General features: G+C 43.9%; 2 protein-coding genes across 2 annotated transcripts in view; both read right to left on the bottom strand.

Annotated features, from left to right (window-relative positions):
* LOC141270769 (uncharacterized) overlaps positions 1–14,830 on the bottom strand; it is a 382,593-nt gene that overhangs the window by 350,073 nt on the left and 17,690 nt on the right. The gene's annotated exons all lie outside the window — the stretch shown is intronic.
* Positions 607–4,843, bottom strand: LOC141270763 (uncharacterized). Its single transcript, XM_073680875.1, has 2 exons — positions 4,525–4,843; positions 607–2,494 (listed from the first exon to the last, which is right to left on the bottom strand). The coding sequence occupies exon 2, from the start codon at positions 2,304–2,306 to the stop codon at positions 1,659–1,661; it is 648 nt and encodes a 215-aa protein (XP_073536976.1). The 5' UTR covers positions 2,307–2,494; positions 4,525–4,843; the 3' UTR covers positions 607–1,658.

Genomic DNA, 14,830 nt, shown 5'->3' with positions numbered 1-14,830 from the left:
AGACTAGATTAGGACTTCAGCAGGTCTGATCGCAGGATCAGGTTCCCTGTTACATCGTAGGGATTCAGCTGAGTCTCATAGTAGGGACAGATCTCCTCTCTTTCCTTAGCTTTGGTAGCAGAACATAACAGGCAGTCCAGAATTGTTTAAAGGCATAGTAATCTTAGTGTATGTGAGCTTTTGATTTTGCAGTAAGTAATAAAAATGCCTTAAAACATTCTCTCTCTCTCATTATTCTGGCATTTGGCAAATATTAAAAATTATGGTAATCCCAATTAACCTAAAGCAGAAAAAGTTTATTCTGATTTCATGTCAGGTTTTGAGAAAAAAAATACATGTGTCTTTTTATATAGTGTATGTAAATTTCTGGTTCTAACTGTATATTATTCATACATAGGTGTATTATATGAACACAAATTGATTTTCAATAGAAAACATTTGTGTGAAGACACGGAGTCTTCCGTGGGCGTAACACTACTCAGACTACACAGGGTGAGGGTAAAAAAGTGTGGAAATACTTTATTGAACCACAAACCGGACAATAAACACCTAGAACAATCCCAGCAAATACCCAAGATGGTACAACATTATACAGTCTCACCCTTCTGCTCCAACCGCATGGGATAGAACATCTGCGACTTTGGGACTTTCAGGGCCAACTACCTCTCTACCTCAAACAGTGCCCCTCGCCAGCTTCTGGTGGGCCCCCCAAAGAGAGAAGGTAGAGGCAAGTTTAGGAAGCCAAAAGTCCATCAAGGTGCAAGGCCAGGAGACCCGAGGATCCCACCCTGGCCTCTCCGAGAGTTTCTGTGGGGCCAGATGACAGGCTGGTGCCAATATGGCTTCTCTGAATGTCTCCATGGATTCCAAGCGACCAGAGGGTCCTGCCTGGCAACCCCAAAAAACATATCCATGGAGACAGGTGAATTCATTGTCCCAACCCGGTCTCCTGACATGTATCCACGGGCTCTCTGATGGTCAATGGAGCAGATCCTTATCTTTCCAGTCAGGGCTATATACCCTTAGGCTAGAATCATATAGAATGCAAATCTGTGTCTCTTTGGGTGGAGCCGCCATGCAATCCATCTACTGTCATGAAGGATGTCTTTCATTCTCTTTGTAAAGTCTTTCTGATGCTTCTCGATTCTCCTTTCAGCACTACAGACATCCCTGTTTACATTTACATCTGTGTAAGGTCATTAGTCACAGGTTTGGAGGAAAGGGCAGGGCTCAGGTCTCATTGATTGAGAATTTAATGAATTTGCACAGTTTGTCCTCTGTCTTGTGAGTCAACAAGGCACAGAGTCCACACAAAGCTTAATCAACATAGTTAGCAAACATTCATTGTTCCACAGACCAATAGAAGACAACAATCAGGGTTATACAAATAATCATATGTCCTTTACTCGCCACAGAAATACACATACATTTACAAGCCAACACAAAGATAATAGTGTATTTCACTTGGCTTAACAGATCTAGACGTCTGGTTTATTAAGATTAAAAGCTGAATCGTCACAATTGGTAATTGTATACTTTTTCTAATAATCATCTAATGCTCCAAATTGTTTTTCCTCTTTCTTGTAGATGTGTGATTTTATTATACAGCAACTTGCATTTTTTTACTTAAAAGATTTCAATAATGAAAAAAAAAATCACTACTTCCCTGTGTGTGTTCTTAGATGACCAACAAGAGTTACTTTCTTTGTAAAACATTTCCCACATTTTGGACATGAAAATGGCTTCTCCCCTGTGTGAGTTCTCTGATGTCTAACAAGATATGCTTTCAATGTAAAACATTTCCCACATTCCTTACATAAAAATAAATTCTCCCTTGTGTGAGTTCTCTGATGTCTAACAAGATGTGCATTCTCTATAAAACATTTCCCACATTCTGAACATGAATATGGCTTCTCCCCTGTGTGAATTCTCTGATGTATAACAAGATGTGATTTCCATATAAAACATTTCCCACATTCTGAACATGAATATGGCTTCTCCCCTGTGTGAATTCTCTGATGTGTAACAAGATGTGATTTCTGTATAAAAAATTTCCCACATTCTGAACATGAATATGGCTTCTCCCCTGTGTGAGTTCTCTGATGTCTAACAAGATATGATTTCCATTCAAAACATTTCCCACATTCTGAACATGAAAATGGCTTCTTCCCTGTTTGAATTCTCTGATGTTCAATGTCATGTGATTTCTCATTAAAACATTTCCCACATTTTGAACATGAATATGGCTTCTCCTTTTTAAGAGGTATTTCACATTCATTAGTCCTTCTATGACTTTTGTTTTGCATATCGGTCAATGACGAAGCAGAATAAACGACAGGTTGAAAATGATCAGATGAAAGACTTGTTCTGAGAAGTGCTTGAGGTATATCTGGGATAATGGTATGTTCTTCATATGTATCTGGTGTAATACCATGATCATCTGTTGCGAAATCTGAAAGTATCAGATGTCCCTCTGAGCTCCTGGTACACTCATCTGCCAAGAATAAAAATTATTTTATTTATTATTACTACACTAAAATCATATCAATATATATTTTATACATTTGCAATGCAAATTTTAATACAAATAAATTACCAATTGACTAAAAAAATAGTACAAAAATCAGTGACTATTAGATTATGATGTTAGGCCTTTAGGTTGTGCTGTCAATTTTTCACTTCTGTTGGATAGGATTGATCTTCTCCATAGGTTCATGTTTCATTTTGCCAGCACCAATCATTACCAGTTATATCAGGAATGGGGAATCTTTTTTTCTGCCAAGGTCATTTGGATATTTATACCATTATTCTGGGGCCAAGCAAAACTATTAATTTGAAAATAACCCTGCTATATTTGGCTAAACATTTAATTTCCTCCCCCCTAATGTGATGGCTGGATGCTTCTCTTTGGTGAGGCTGTGATGTTAGGTGGTATTAGTGATGTTGCTACTCGCAACTGCTTTTTCAGGTTTGCATCAGTCTTGAGGGCAAACTTATAATGAATGTGTGTGGCGGGAGGGGTGATACCGGAGTGATAAGGTTCTATTTTCACTGGGGCTAGTGGAAGGGGCCTCTCAGTCTGTCAAGGGTGTAAACAAGTGGAGCCACGTCAGTGACTGAGTGGACCACCTCTTCTCACTCTCAGTACCTTCCTGAACCCGTGCGGACAGGGGGTGTCTGGGTAAAACTGTACCAATCTGACCTTATCTGTCCCCGAGGGGTGCAGAACATTACGTTGGTGCAAAGTGCGGATCCGTATCACGTGATCTGTCTGATGTAATAGCGAAGTCAGGCGGGTGGGTGAGGTGGGGATCCTTCACACTGGACCTCTCCTTTTCTTTGACTTTTGATTAGTGCCCCTCTCATACCTTCCTGTCAGATACATGCAGTCTAGCAGAGAGCAGGGCAGAGATTTAGAAGAAGCCATGGATTTGGAAAAAGTGTATGGTTTTGCACTTTTTTAATGGATCCAAATCATGAATACAAGAAAGGAGACAAAGTCCTTTATATTCTTTTATATATAATGGCAGCCAATGGAAACAATTGGTCACATGGAATGTTTTAATTTCTCGTGAACTTGCACAGCACAAGCTCAGCTGCTCCCGTCTCAACTTTCTAAGGCTGTTTACCATAACCTCACCCACGCACTGCCAGGCCAATGCCTGATGTTCCATTAGAATAAAACTTGCATAGAGCGAACGGCAAACAGAATTTATTTCCAAAACTGATCTGATGCACAAGTGATGCCATTGACTCGTACTTTAAAATGATACCAATATTAATTCTCCACGAAGAACGTCGAAAGAATAAAAAATAAAAGAGATTTGTTAGATTTTGCTCATACAGTCTCAAAATGAAATAAATGTTTAGTTTTACACATTGGAAGGGCATTGAGATGATCAGGCATCGTTTACTTTTCATATATCACTAGTGTTGAGCGATACCTTCCGATATCGGGAAATATCGGATCGGATTGGATCGGACCGATACCGAAAAAGTAAACGTTTGTGCCAGGAGTGGCATAAGGTCACCCAAAAGCGGTATGAAAGACTGGTGGAAAGCATGACAAGACGCATGAAAGCTGTGATTAAAAATCATGGTTATTCCAATAAATATTGATGTCTGAACTCTTCCTGAGTTAAAACATGAGTAGTGTTGAGCGATACCTTCCGATATCGGGAAATATCGGATCGGATTGGATCGGACCGAAACCCAAAAAGGATCGGATATCGCCAATTCCGATACCGGAACCCAATGCAAGTCAATGGGACAGAAATATCGGAATAAAAATAAACCCTTTCTTTCCTTGTAGGTTAATTCTACATGAAGGAAAACAACTAAGAATAATGTAGAATGTATTGGGGGAGGTGGGGGAGACAATAAAGGCATAGAGGTTTAGCCCAATCAAATGGAATAGCAGGAATTAATATTTTTTTTTAAGACGTTCTTTGTTACGGAAATATTGACTTAATTTTTTTTATATTTTGTCAGATATTTATGTTTCACTACTTCCATGCTCTTCACCTTCTTTTTTACTTCTCCCACACTTTCTCCTTCATCATCTTCAGCATCTTTTTCATCCACTTCTTCTTCACCTTCTTCATCTTCTTCGTATTATTCTTTTTTTTTACATTCTTCATATTCTACTTCTTCATCTTCTTCTTCTTCTTCATCATATTCTTATTTGTGGCAGGCATTCCTGTAGTTGTTATCTATAAAAGGTTGGACATTACACCTTTCGTTCTGCCCGTCACAAAAGATTTACAACAGGATTTGTCCGCGTTCAGTTTGGCCTGCAGCAGCAGGTCTTTTCCAGGGGCACCACGAGGAGGAACGGACTCACCCCCATACACTGCTTAGTCATCTTCTGCTTATAATTTAGATATTATCTTTTGCTCTGATTTTTAGTCTTATGCTTAATGTTCTTCCGCTTTTTGTTCTGCAGCTTCTTGTATTTCTGCTTCTTGGTTTTCTGTCTCTTGTTCTTCTGTATCTTGGTGCTTGTCTTCTCTTCTTTGTCCTCTTGGTCAACTTCTTCAGGGTCATCTTCTTGGTCTTCTTCGGGGTGGTCTTCAGGGTCGTCGTCTTCGGGGGTCCTCGTCTTCGGGGTCCTCGTCTTCGGGGTCCTCGTCTTCTTCGGGGTGGTCTTCAGGGTCCTCGTCTTCTTCGGGGTGGTCTTCAGGGTCCTCATCTTCAGGGTCGTCGTCTTCGGGGTCCTCGTCTTCTTAGGGTTGGTCTTCAGGGTCCTCGTCAGGGAGATCTAGAGTGATTACCAAGAACCATTTCAAAAAGCTTGAACTTGGAAATGTAGCAGAAGGTACAAGAAAGCTGAGGAACTACCGAGGACCAGCTGACGGTACTGAAACCCGGATGGGTAGCAGAAGGTACAAGAGCCAATGGAACTGCCGAAGACCAGCTGACGGTACTGGAACTCGGTTACTAAGCAGGAGGTACCTGTGCCAGAAAGCACTACCAAGGACCAGCAGACGTTGGTGGAACTTGGATACCGAGAAGGAGGCACCTAATCCAAAGGCACTGCCGATAACCAGCTGACGGTACTGGAACCCGGATGGGTAGCAGAAGGTACCCATGTAAAAAAAAGTTCAAGGCCGCGAGCTGGCCGCAGTTACCAAAACCCACAGTCCTACAGGGGGTGCTTGTCCTATTGGCACTATGGAACCAGCCTTCATTGCCAGATCCCGCAGCCCACATAGGAGTCACCTAAACTGCAGGCACCATAGAGTCGGCTAACCCGACCGCAACATGACAGGACAACGCATTGGAGGCAAAGTGACGTTGACACTACCCGGAAACAGCTGGCGTGCTGGAACCAGGCTGGGCAGGAGGGAGTACCCGTGCCAAAGTCACTGCCGAGAACCAGCTGACGGTACTGGAACCCGGATGGGTAGTAGAAGGTACAAGAGCAAATGGAACTACCGAGAACCAGCTGGCGGTGCTGGAACCCAGGGTAAATACTAAAAACAGAGTGGAGCCAGAGGTGTAATTGGAGCAAGTTTTAAATCCGTAGTACAGTGGATGTGGACAAAGCAGGAGAATTTGCCGGACACACAGCTGGGCATCAGCTGACGTTACTGAACCCCAATAACACTGGAGCAAGCGTTGACTGTGCAGACGGCACTTCTGAGCAGCAACTAGCGGTATTGGAGCCCAGGGTAAATACTAAAAACGGAGGAGCCAGAGGTGTATTTGGAGGAGGTTTTAAATCCGTAGTACAGTGTATGTGGACAAAGCAGGAGAATTTGCCGGACACACAGCTGGGGATCAGCTGACTTTACTGAACCCCAATAACACTGGAGCAAGTGTTGACTGTGCAGACGGCACTTCCGAGCGCCAACTGGCGGTGTTGGAGCTCAGGGATAATACTGAAAACAGAGGAGCCAGAGGTGTAATTGGAGCAACTTTAAAATCTGTAGTAGTGAGAATGTGGACAGAGCAGGAGAAATTGCCGTCCGCACAGCAGGGGAACAGCTGACGTTACTGAACCCCAATAACACGGCAGCAAGTGTTGACTGTGCAGATGGCACTTCCGAGTGCCAACTGGCGGTGTTGGAGCTCAGGGATAATACTGAAAACAGAGGAGCCAGAGGTGTAATTGGAGCAACTTTAAAATCTGTAGTAGTGAGAATGTGGACAGAGCAGGAGAAATTGCCGTCCGCACAGCAGGGGAACAGCTGACGTTACTGAACCCCAATAACACGGCAGCAAGTGTTGACTGTGCAGACGGCACTTCCGAGCGCCAACTGGCGGTGTTGGAGCTCAGGGATTACAGTTCAGGTGGTAGAAACATGAACAGAACAGGAGACTTGGATACTGTTGCCAACCAATTATTTATTCTGGAAGAGGACTGGCAAATTCATGAGAGATCCAGGCCTTGTTCATTTTGAGAAAAGTAAGCCGGTCAACGTTATCGGAGGATAGTCGCATGCGACGGTCTGTTAGTACAGCACCTGCGGCACTAAAGACGCGTTCCGATAATACACTAGCAGCAGGGCAAGCTAGCACCTCCAATGCATACTGACTAAGCTCTGGCCATGTATCCAGCTTACAGACCCAAAACTTGAAGGGAGAAGAGCCGTCTGGGAGTACACTAAGAGGGCAAGACATGTAGTCTGTCACCATCTGACGGAAACGTTGCCTCCTGCTGACTGGAGCCGTCTGTGATGGTGTAGACATTTGTGGCGGCGGGGACACAAAACTTTGCCACATTTGGGCCATACTGGTCTTGCCTTGTGCTGAGGCTCTGCTTCTGCTCCCTCTTTGTGCAGAGCTTCCTCCACTGCCTCGACGCACTGAGCTGCTTTGTAAAGCACTAGCAGCACTGCTCTCGGTTGGAATGGAGAACATGATGGAATGCACCAGTGCGTCTTGGTACTCCCGCATTTTACGCTCCCGGTTCAACGGTGTTATGAGGCTTTGTAAGTTGTCCCGGTAGCGAGGATCTAGGAGGGTGGACACCCAATAATCAGCCGTGTTGAGAATGTGGGCGATGCGGCGGTCGTTTCTCAGGCACTGCAGCATGAAATCAACCATGTGCTGCAGACTGCCAACTGGCCAAGAAACGCTGTCCCCTGCTTGAGGCGTGATCTCTGCCTGCTCTGCATCACCCCACCCTCGCTCTATATACTGACTACTAGAGCATTGTGTACCTCCCTCCTCTGGACAGATGTCTTCCTCATCCATTGACTCCTCCTCATCCTCCTCACAAAGTGTCCCCTGCCTAGGCCTTTGTGAGGAACCACGTTGCGCAGACTGTAGAGAAGCAGATGGCATTTGTGACTCCTCATCCTCCACCTCTTCCAAAACCTCGTCCCTTAGTGCTTGCAGTGTTTTTTCAAGCAGGCAGATAAGGGGGATAGTCATGCTGACTAGTGCATCATCTGCACTCGCCATCCGCGTGGAATAATCGAAGGCACGCAAAACGTGGCAAATGTCCTTCATAGAGGCCCACTCAGTGGTGGTGAAGTGTGAACGGCGCGCACAGCGACTTGTTTGCGCCTGCTGCAGCTAGTACTCCATTACTGCTGCCTGCTGCTCAAACAACCTCTCCAACATATGTAACGTTGAATTCCACCTGGTGGGTAGGTCACATATGATGCGATGTTCCGGAAGACGTAATCGGCGCTGCAGAGCTGCAATGCGTGATCTTGCATTGCTGGAACGCCGCAAGTGAGCGCACTCTATGCGGACCTTGTGAAGCAGTGCATCAAGATCCGGATAGTCCCTCAAAAAACTCTGCACGACCAAGTTGAGCACATGTGCCAGACATGGGATGTGAGTGAGGTTGCCTAGGCCCAGAGCTGCCACCAAATTTCGGCAATTGTCACACACTACCATGCCTGGCTGGAGATTCGCTGGCACAAACCACACGTCGCTCTGCTGCTTGATGGCATTCCAGAGCTCCTGCGCTGTGTGGCTTCGATTCCCCAAAGAAACTCATTTTAATACGGCCTGTTGACGTTCGGCCACGGCTGTGCTCATATTGGTCACCATAACAGGTAACCGTTCACGGGTCGATGTGGAGGTAGACCGTGACGGCTCCTGCAGCGCTGATTCAGAGGAACTGGAGTATGAGTAGGAGTCAATGTGTACAGACTGGATTCCTGCAATCCTTGGAGTTGGCAGAACACGTACAGCGCCACTCTCAAGATTTGTACCCGGCTCCACAACATTTACCCAATGGGCAGTGAGGGAAAGGTATCGTCCCTGTCCATGCTTACTGGTCCACGCATCGGTGGTCAGGTGGACCTTGCTACTGACGGCGTTTTGTAGCGCATGTTTAATTTTTCCCTCCACATGATGTTGCAGGGCAGGGACGGCTTGCCTGCTGAAATAAAAGCGGCTGGGCACGTTGTATTGTGGGACTGCCAATGCCATAAAGTTACGGAATGTGTCAGTCTCCACCAGCCTGAATGATAGCATTTCAAGGGCCAGTAGTTTAGCAATGCCAGCATTCAGAGCCTGTGCTCGGGGGTGGTTTGCCAAGTATGGGCGCCTTTTCTCCCATGCCTGTGCTAACGATGGCTGTAGACTGGCCTGGGAGTGTGAGGATGACTGGGAAAGTGGTGCTGTGGGTGGAATTACACTGTGTCTCTGTACAACAGTGCCAGAGATTCTTCCATGGCGATCCTGTGAGGAAGCCGAACAAGCTGTGTGTGAGCTGGAGGAAGAGGCTACAACACGAGCTGAAGAGGTGGTAGGTGGCGCTGTAGGTTGGCCTAGGTCTTCAGTGTGTTTTTGTAACTCCACCACGTGCTTGGTCTGCACATGTTTCCACATATTTGTGGTATTGAGGTTGCTGACACTTTTCCCTCTTTTCACCTTCTGATTACACAGCTTGCATTTGACAAAGCAAATGTCATCTGCAACGGTGTCAAAAAAGGACCAGGCACTGCAAGTCTTGGGAGCGCCCGCTTTGGATTTTGGAAGAGCCATGCTCCTAATGGGTGCCGAAGTGGAGACTACAGGCAACCAAGTCTGCCCCCTCCCTCTCCCTCCTTTTTGGGCCGTTCGGGGAATCTCTTCCTCAGAGCTGCTCCCACCACCTTCCTGTCCCTCACGCCATGATGGGTGAAGGACCTCATCATCTACACCACCCTCTTCAAACAACTGCTTCTCCTGGGTAGTCTCGACAGCACAGTACGCACCAGAAAGTGGCACCTGAGTCTCATCATCAGATGCGTACTGAGGTGTGCTGCTGACCATAGGCACTGGCCCACCCGCCTCTTCAGATTCAGAGAGACAAAACGGTTGCGCATCACTGCATACTACCTCTTCTTCAAATTCTCGAATTCTGCTTGGCTGGCCCCCTCTTTCCAAGCCAAGAGATTCAGAGAACAGAAGTAGAGATGGCTCCTGTCCAGGGCTCTCTGACTGCTTGGGCAATTTGGCAGGTGGTGAAGAGACAGATGGGTGCTCTTCAGTGCTCAGGACCTGAGAGGATCTGGAACTAATTGAAGTCGATGCGTTAGCTGCCATCCATCAGACAACGGCTTCAATTTGGTCCTCGCGCAGCAGTGGGGTACGGCTAGCTCCTACAAAGCTGCGCATAAAGGACTGTTCCCTGGTAAAACTGGGGGATGCTGAGTCACTGGTGACCGCAGCAGGCACAGAATCCCCACGTCCTCTCCCTGCAGGCACAGAATCCTCACGTCCTCTCCCTGCAGAAACTCCACGCCCACGCCCACGACCACATGCCTTACTCCCTGCCTTCTTCATCTTGGTAGACTGATAAAGATAGGCAGAAAAGTACTAAGGGCTTAGTGTGCTTATTCCTGAACAGCTGCTAACAGGTATAAGAAACACTAATTTTATAAAGTGTGGACTAGACTTTAATATGAGCTAATGTGGCCTACACAACTGTAAAGTGGAGTGTTTGGTGAACTTTATTTAGGTTTTTTTCGTCACAAAAAGACACTGGATGTGCCTAAAGATGTAATAACGATAGTATCACAAACTTTTTGTAGCTATTACAATGTAGGAAGGTAACCTACAATGCAATAGATGAGGCTGCAAAAAATAGGCTAATACTAATCTGGCTGGGGCTGCAGGGCCCAATGCTGCAGAAAGGCTCCTCTAACTACTCCTATATAGTGTGTTTGGAACCAATTTAGCTGAATACGGATGGAACCACCACACTAATAGGAGAAATCAGGAAAAATTATGAATTGGCAAAAAAGGACAATGTATGAGGCAGTGACACACACTGAGTGCACTACAACCAGACGTGGTTGAAGCACACACTACAGGGTGAGCTGCACTCACACACCAGACCTTGCAGACAGCGGTGAACAGTACAGATGCAGAGCACTGTGCACTAGCGCTGCAAGACCAAAAAAATTTCTCTATCTACTCCTATATAGTGTGTTTGGAACCAATTTAGCTGAATACGGATGGAACCACCACACTAATAGGAGATATCAGGAAAAATTGTGAATTGGCAAAAAAGGACAATGTATGAGGCAGTGATGCACACTGAGTGCACTACAACCAGACGTGGCTGAAGCACACACTACAGGGTGAGCTGCACTCACACAGAGACCTTGCAGAAAGCGTTGAACAGCAGAGAACTGTGCACTAGCGCTGCAAGGCACAGCGGTTTATAAAGTAGCTTGGGTAAAGCAGAATAGAGCAAATAGGTAGCTAAAACTGTCCCTCAGAACAACAGCGTCCTATCCCTAACTGAATTCACAGCAGAGTGAGCTCAAAATGGCGGCGGCGGCTTTTATAGTGCATCATGACATCATTTCAGCAGCCAATCACAGCCATGCCATTAGTTAAGATGCCTACATGCCTAACAGGATGTGCCCACACTTCTTAGGATCCTCATTGGCTGAATAAAATGAAAATGGCTCATTGCATTATGGGAACTTCCGATTCCAGTATACGATATTGCAAAAGTATCGGAATTAAGTATCGGAATTCCGATACTGAAATATCGGGTATCGGCCGATATTCGCGGTATCGGAATGCTCAACACTATATATCACTAATTTAATTAACTCCTTAAGGACCATCGGTTCTTCCATTTTTTGCTCCCCTTCTTCCCAGAGCCATAACTTTTTTTATTTTTTCATCAATATGGCCATGTGAGGGCTTGTTTTTTGTGGCACGAGTTGTACTTTTGAACGACACCATTGCTTTTACCATATAGTGTACTGGAAAACGGTAAAAAAAATTCCAAGTGCAAAAAATTGCAAAAAAAGTGCAATTCCACAACTGTTTTTTTTTTTTTCTTACCATGTTCACTAAATGCTAAAACTGACCTGCCATTATGATTCTCCAGGACATTACGAGTTTGTAGATACCAAACATGTATAGGTTCTTTTTTTATTTAAGTGGTGAAAAGAAAATCCAAAGTTTGTAAAAAAAAATAGAATTAAAAATGGCGCCATTTTCCGAGACGTGTATAGTCTCCTTTTTTTGTGATCTGGGGTTGGGTGTGGGCTTAATTTTGCGCGCCCAGCTGACGTTTTTATTGATTTCATATTGGGGTTGATGTAATATTTTAATTGCCCATTACTGCTTTTTTATTGCAATGTCGCGGCGACAAAAAAAACGTAATTCTAGCATTTTGACTCTTTTTCCCATTACGCCGTTTGTCGATCAGATTAATTCTTTTTATATATTGATAGATCGGGCAATTCTGAATGCGGCGATAACAAATATGTGTATTTTTTTATTGTTTTATTTTGAATGGAGCAAAAGGGGGGTGATTTCAACTTTTATATATTTTTTTTCTTTAAAAAATTTTTTTTTTACTTTTATCAGAAGTCATAGAATCATAGAATCATAGAATGGTAGAGTTGGAAGGGACCTCCTGGGTCATCTGGTCCAACCCCCTGCTCAAAGCAGGATTCACTAAATCATCTCAGACAGATGTCTGTCCAGCCTCTGTTTGAAGACGTCCATTGAAGGGGAACTCACCACCTCTCGTGGCAGCCTGTTCCACTCATTAATCACCCTAACTGTCAAAAAGTTTTTTCTAATATCTAATCTGTGTCTCCTCCCATTTAGTTTCATCCCATTGCTTCTAGTCTTTCCTTGTGCAAATGAGAATAAAGATGATCCTTCTACAATGTGACAGCCCTTGAGATATTTGTAGACAGCTATTAAGTCTCCTCTCAGTCTTCTTTTTTGCAAGCTAAACATTCCCAAATCCTGCAACCGTTCCTCATAGGACATGGTTTGCAGACCAGTCACCATTCTGGTCGCTCTTCTCTGAACTTGCTCCAGTTTGTCTATGTCTTTTTTAAAATGTGGTGCCCAAAACTGTACACAGTATTCCAGATGAGGTCTGACCAAAGAGGAGTAAAGACCGATAATGACTTCACGTGATCTAGACTGTATGCTTCTGTTAATACATCCCAGAATTGTATTTGCCTTTTTTGCTGCTGCATCACACTGTTGACTCATGTTCAGTCTATGATCTATTAGTATACCTAAGTCTTTTTCACATGTACTGTTGCTTAGCTCTATTCCTCCCATTCTGTATATGCTTTTTTCATTTTTATTGCCCAGATGTAGTACTTTGCATTTTTCCCTGTTAAAAACCATTCTGTTGGTTGCTGCCCACTGCTCCAGTTTATTTAGGTCTTTTTGAATCCTCTCTCTCTCTTCTCTAGCATTAGCTATCCCTCCTAGCTTTGTGTCATCAGCAAATTTAATCAGCTTACCCTCAATTCCTTCATCTAAATCATTGATAAAGATGTTGAACAATACAGGTCCCAGGACGGAGCCCTGTGGTACCCCACTTGAGACATTCATCCAGCTGGATGTGAAGCCATTTACAACCACCCTTTGAGTCCGATCACTAAGCCAGTTATGAATCCACCTAACAGTTGCCTGGTCCATTGCATACTTGGTCATTTTTTCAATAAGGATGGTGTGAGATACTTTGTCAAATGCTTTGCTGAAGTCAAGATATACTATATCTACAGCATTTCCCTGATCCACCCAGTCAGTGATTCTGTCATAGAAGGAAATTAAGTTAGTCTGACATGACTTGTTAGTTACAAACCCATGCTGACTCTGGTTAATCACTTCATTCTTATCCATGTACTTACATACATGTTGTTTAATAATTTGTTCAAAGATCTTTCCTGGTATAGAAGTCAGACTCACCGGCCTATAGTTCCCTGGGTCCACCTTCTTCCCCTTTTTGAAGATAGGAACAACATTTGCTCTTCTCCAGTCTTCTGGGACTTCTCCTGTTCTCCAAGAATTTTCAAAGATTATGGAGAGTGGTTCTAAAATTTCTTCTACGATCTCCTTCAGTACTCTGGGGTGTAATTCATCTGGACCTGGAGACTTGAACTCATTTATGTTAGCTAAATATTCCCTCACAATCTTTCTGTTTACAGATAACTTGGATTCCTCTATTCCTTTAAAAGGACAGTGAAGATCAGTTGATGTTACATTTTCTTTCTGAGAGAAAACAGATGCAAAATAGGAATTAAAAAGTTCGGCCTTCTCAACATCCTCTCTTACCATTTCTCCATTTTCATCCTGTAAAAATCCTATAGCATCTTTGACTTTTCTTTTACTTTTGACATACCCCCAAAATCCTTTTTTATTGCTTTTGACATCTCTTGCAAGCATTAATTCATTGTCAGCTTTAGCTAACCTGATACGTGCCCTACAGGATCTGCAGACTGCATTATAATCTTCTTTAGATATGCCTCCCTCTTTCCATTTAATAAACATTTCTTTCTTTCTATTTAGCATGTGTTTAAGTTCTGTGTTCATCCATCCTGGTTTCCTTAAATGCTTACCATTCTTCCTACTTTTCGGGATTGTTAACGATTGTGCTTTGAGAATCTCATTTTTAAAAATTTCCCATCCTTCCTGGACATTTTTGTCCTTAAGGACATCCAGCCATTGGATCCCTCCTATTCTCTTTCTGAGTCTCTTAAAATCTGCCTTTCTAAAATCTAACCTTGAAGTTTGAGTCTTCACATGTCTTCCTCCTCTAGTTATCCAAAATTCTATAATAGCATGATCGCTGCCTCCTAGGGTCCCAGCCACCTTTACCTCCTCAACCATTTCATCCCTGTTTATAAGGATTAGATCCAAAGTAGCAGATCCCCTTGTTTTCTCCCCTACCTTTTGGAAGATAAAGTTGTCAGCAAGAGAGGATAAGAATTTGCTTGACCTGTTAGTTTTACTTGAGAGAGATTCCCAACAAATGTCTGGATAGTTGAAATCTCCCATGACCACTACGTCATATTTTTTGGAGAACTTGGTCATTTGATACATAAAGAGTTCATCCATATCTTCAGCTTGCCCAGGTGGCCTGTAGTAAATGCCTACA

Source organism: Phyllobates terribilis, unplaced genomic scaffold (assembly GCF_046119375.1).
Source record: "Phyllobates terribilis strain yellow unplaced genomic scaffold, ASM4611937v1 Scaffold_5__5_contigs__length_657084704, whole genome shotgun sequence".
Classification (NCBI taxonomy): domain Eukaryota; kingdom Metazoa; phylum Chordata; class Amphibia; order Anura; family Dendrobatidae; genus Phyllobates; species Phyllobates terribilis.
Note: the sequence above shows the minus strand (reverse complement) of the source record. Positions and strands in the feature narration are given on the sequence as shown.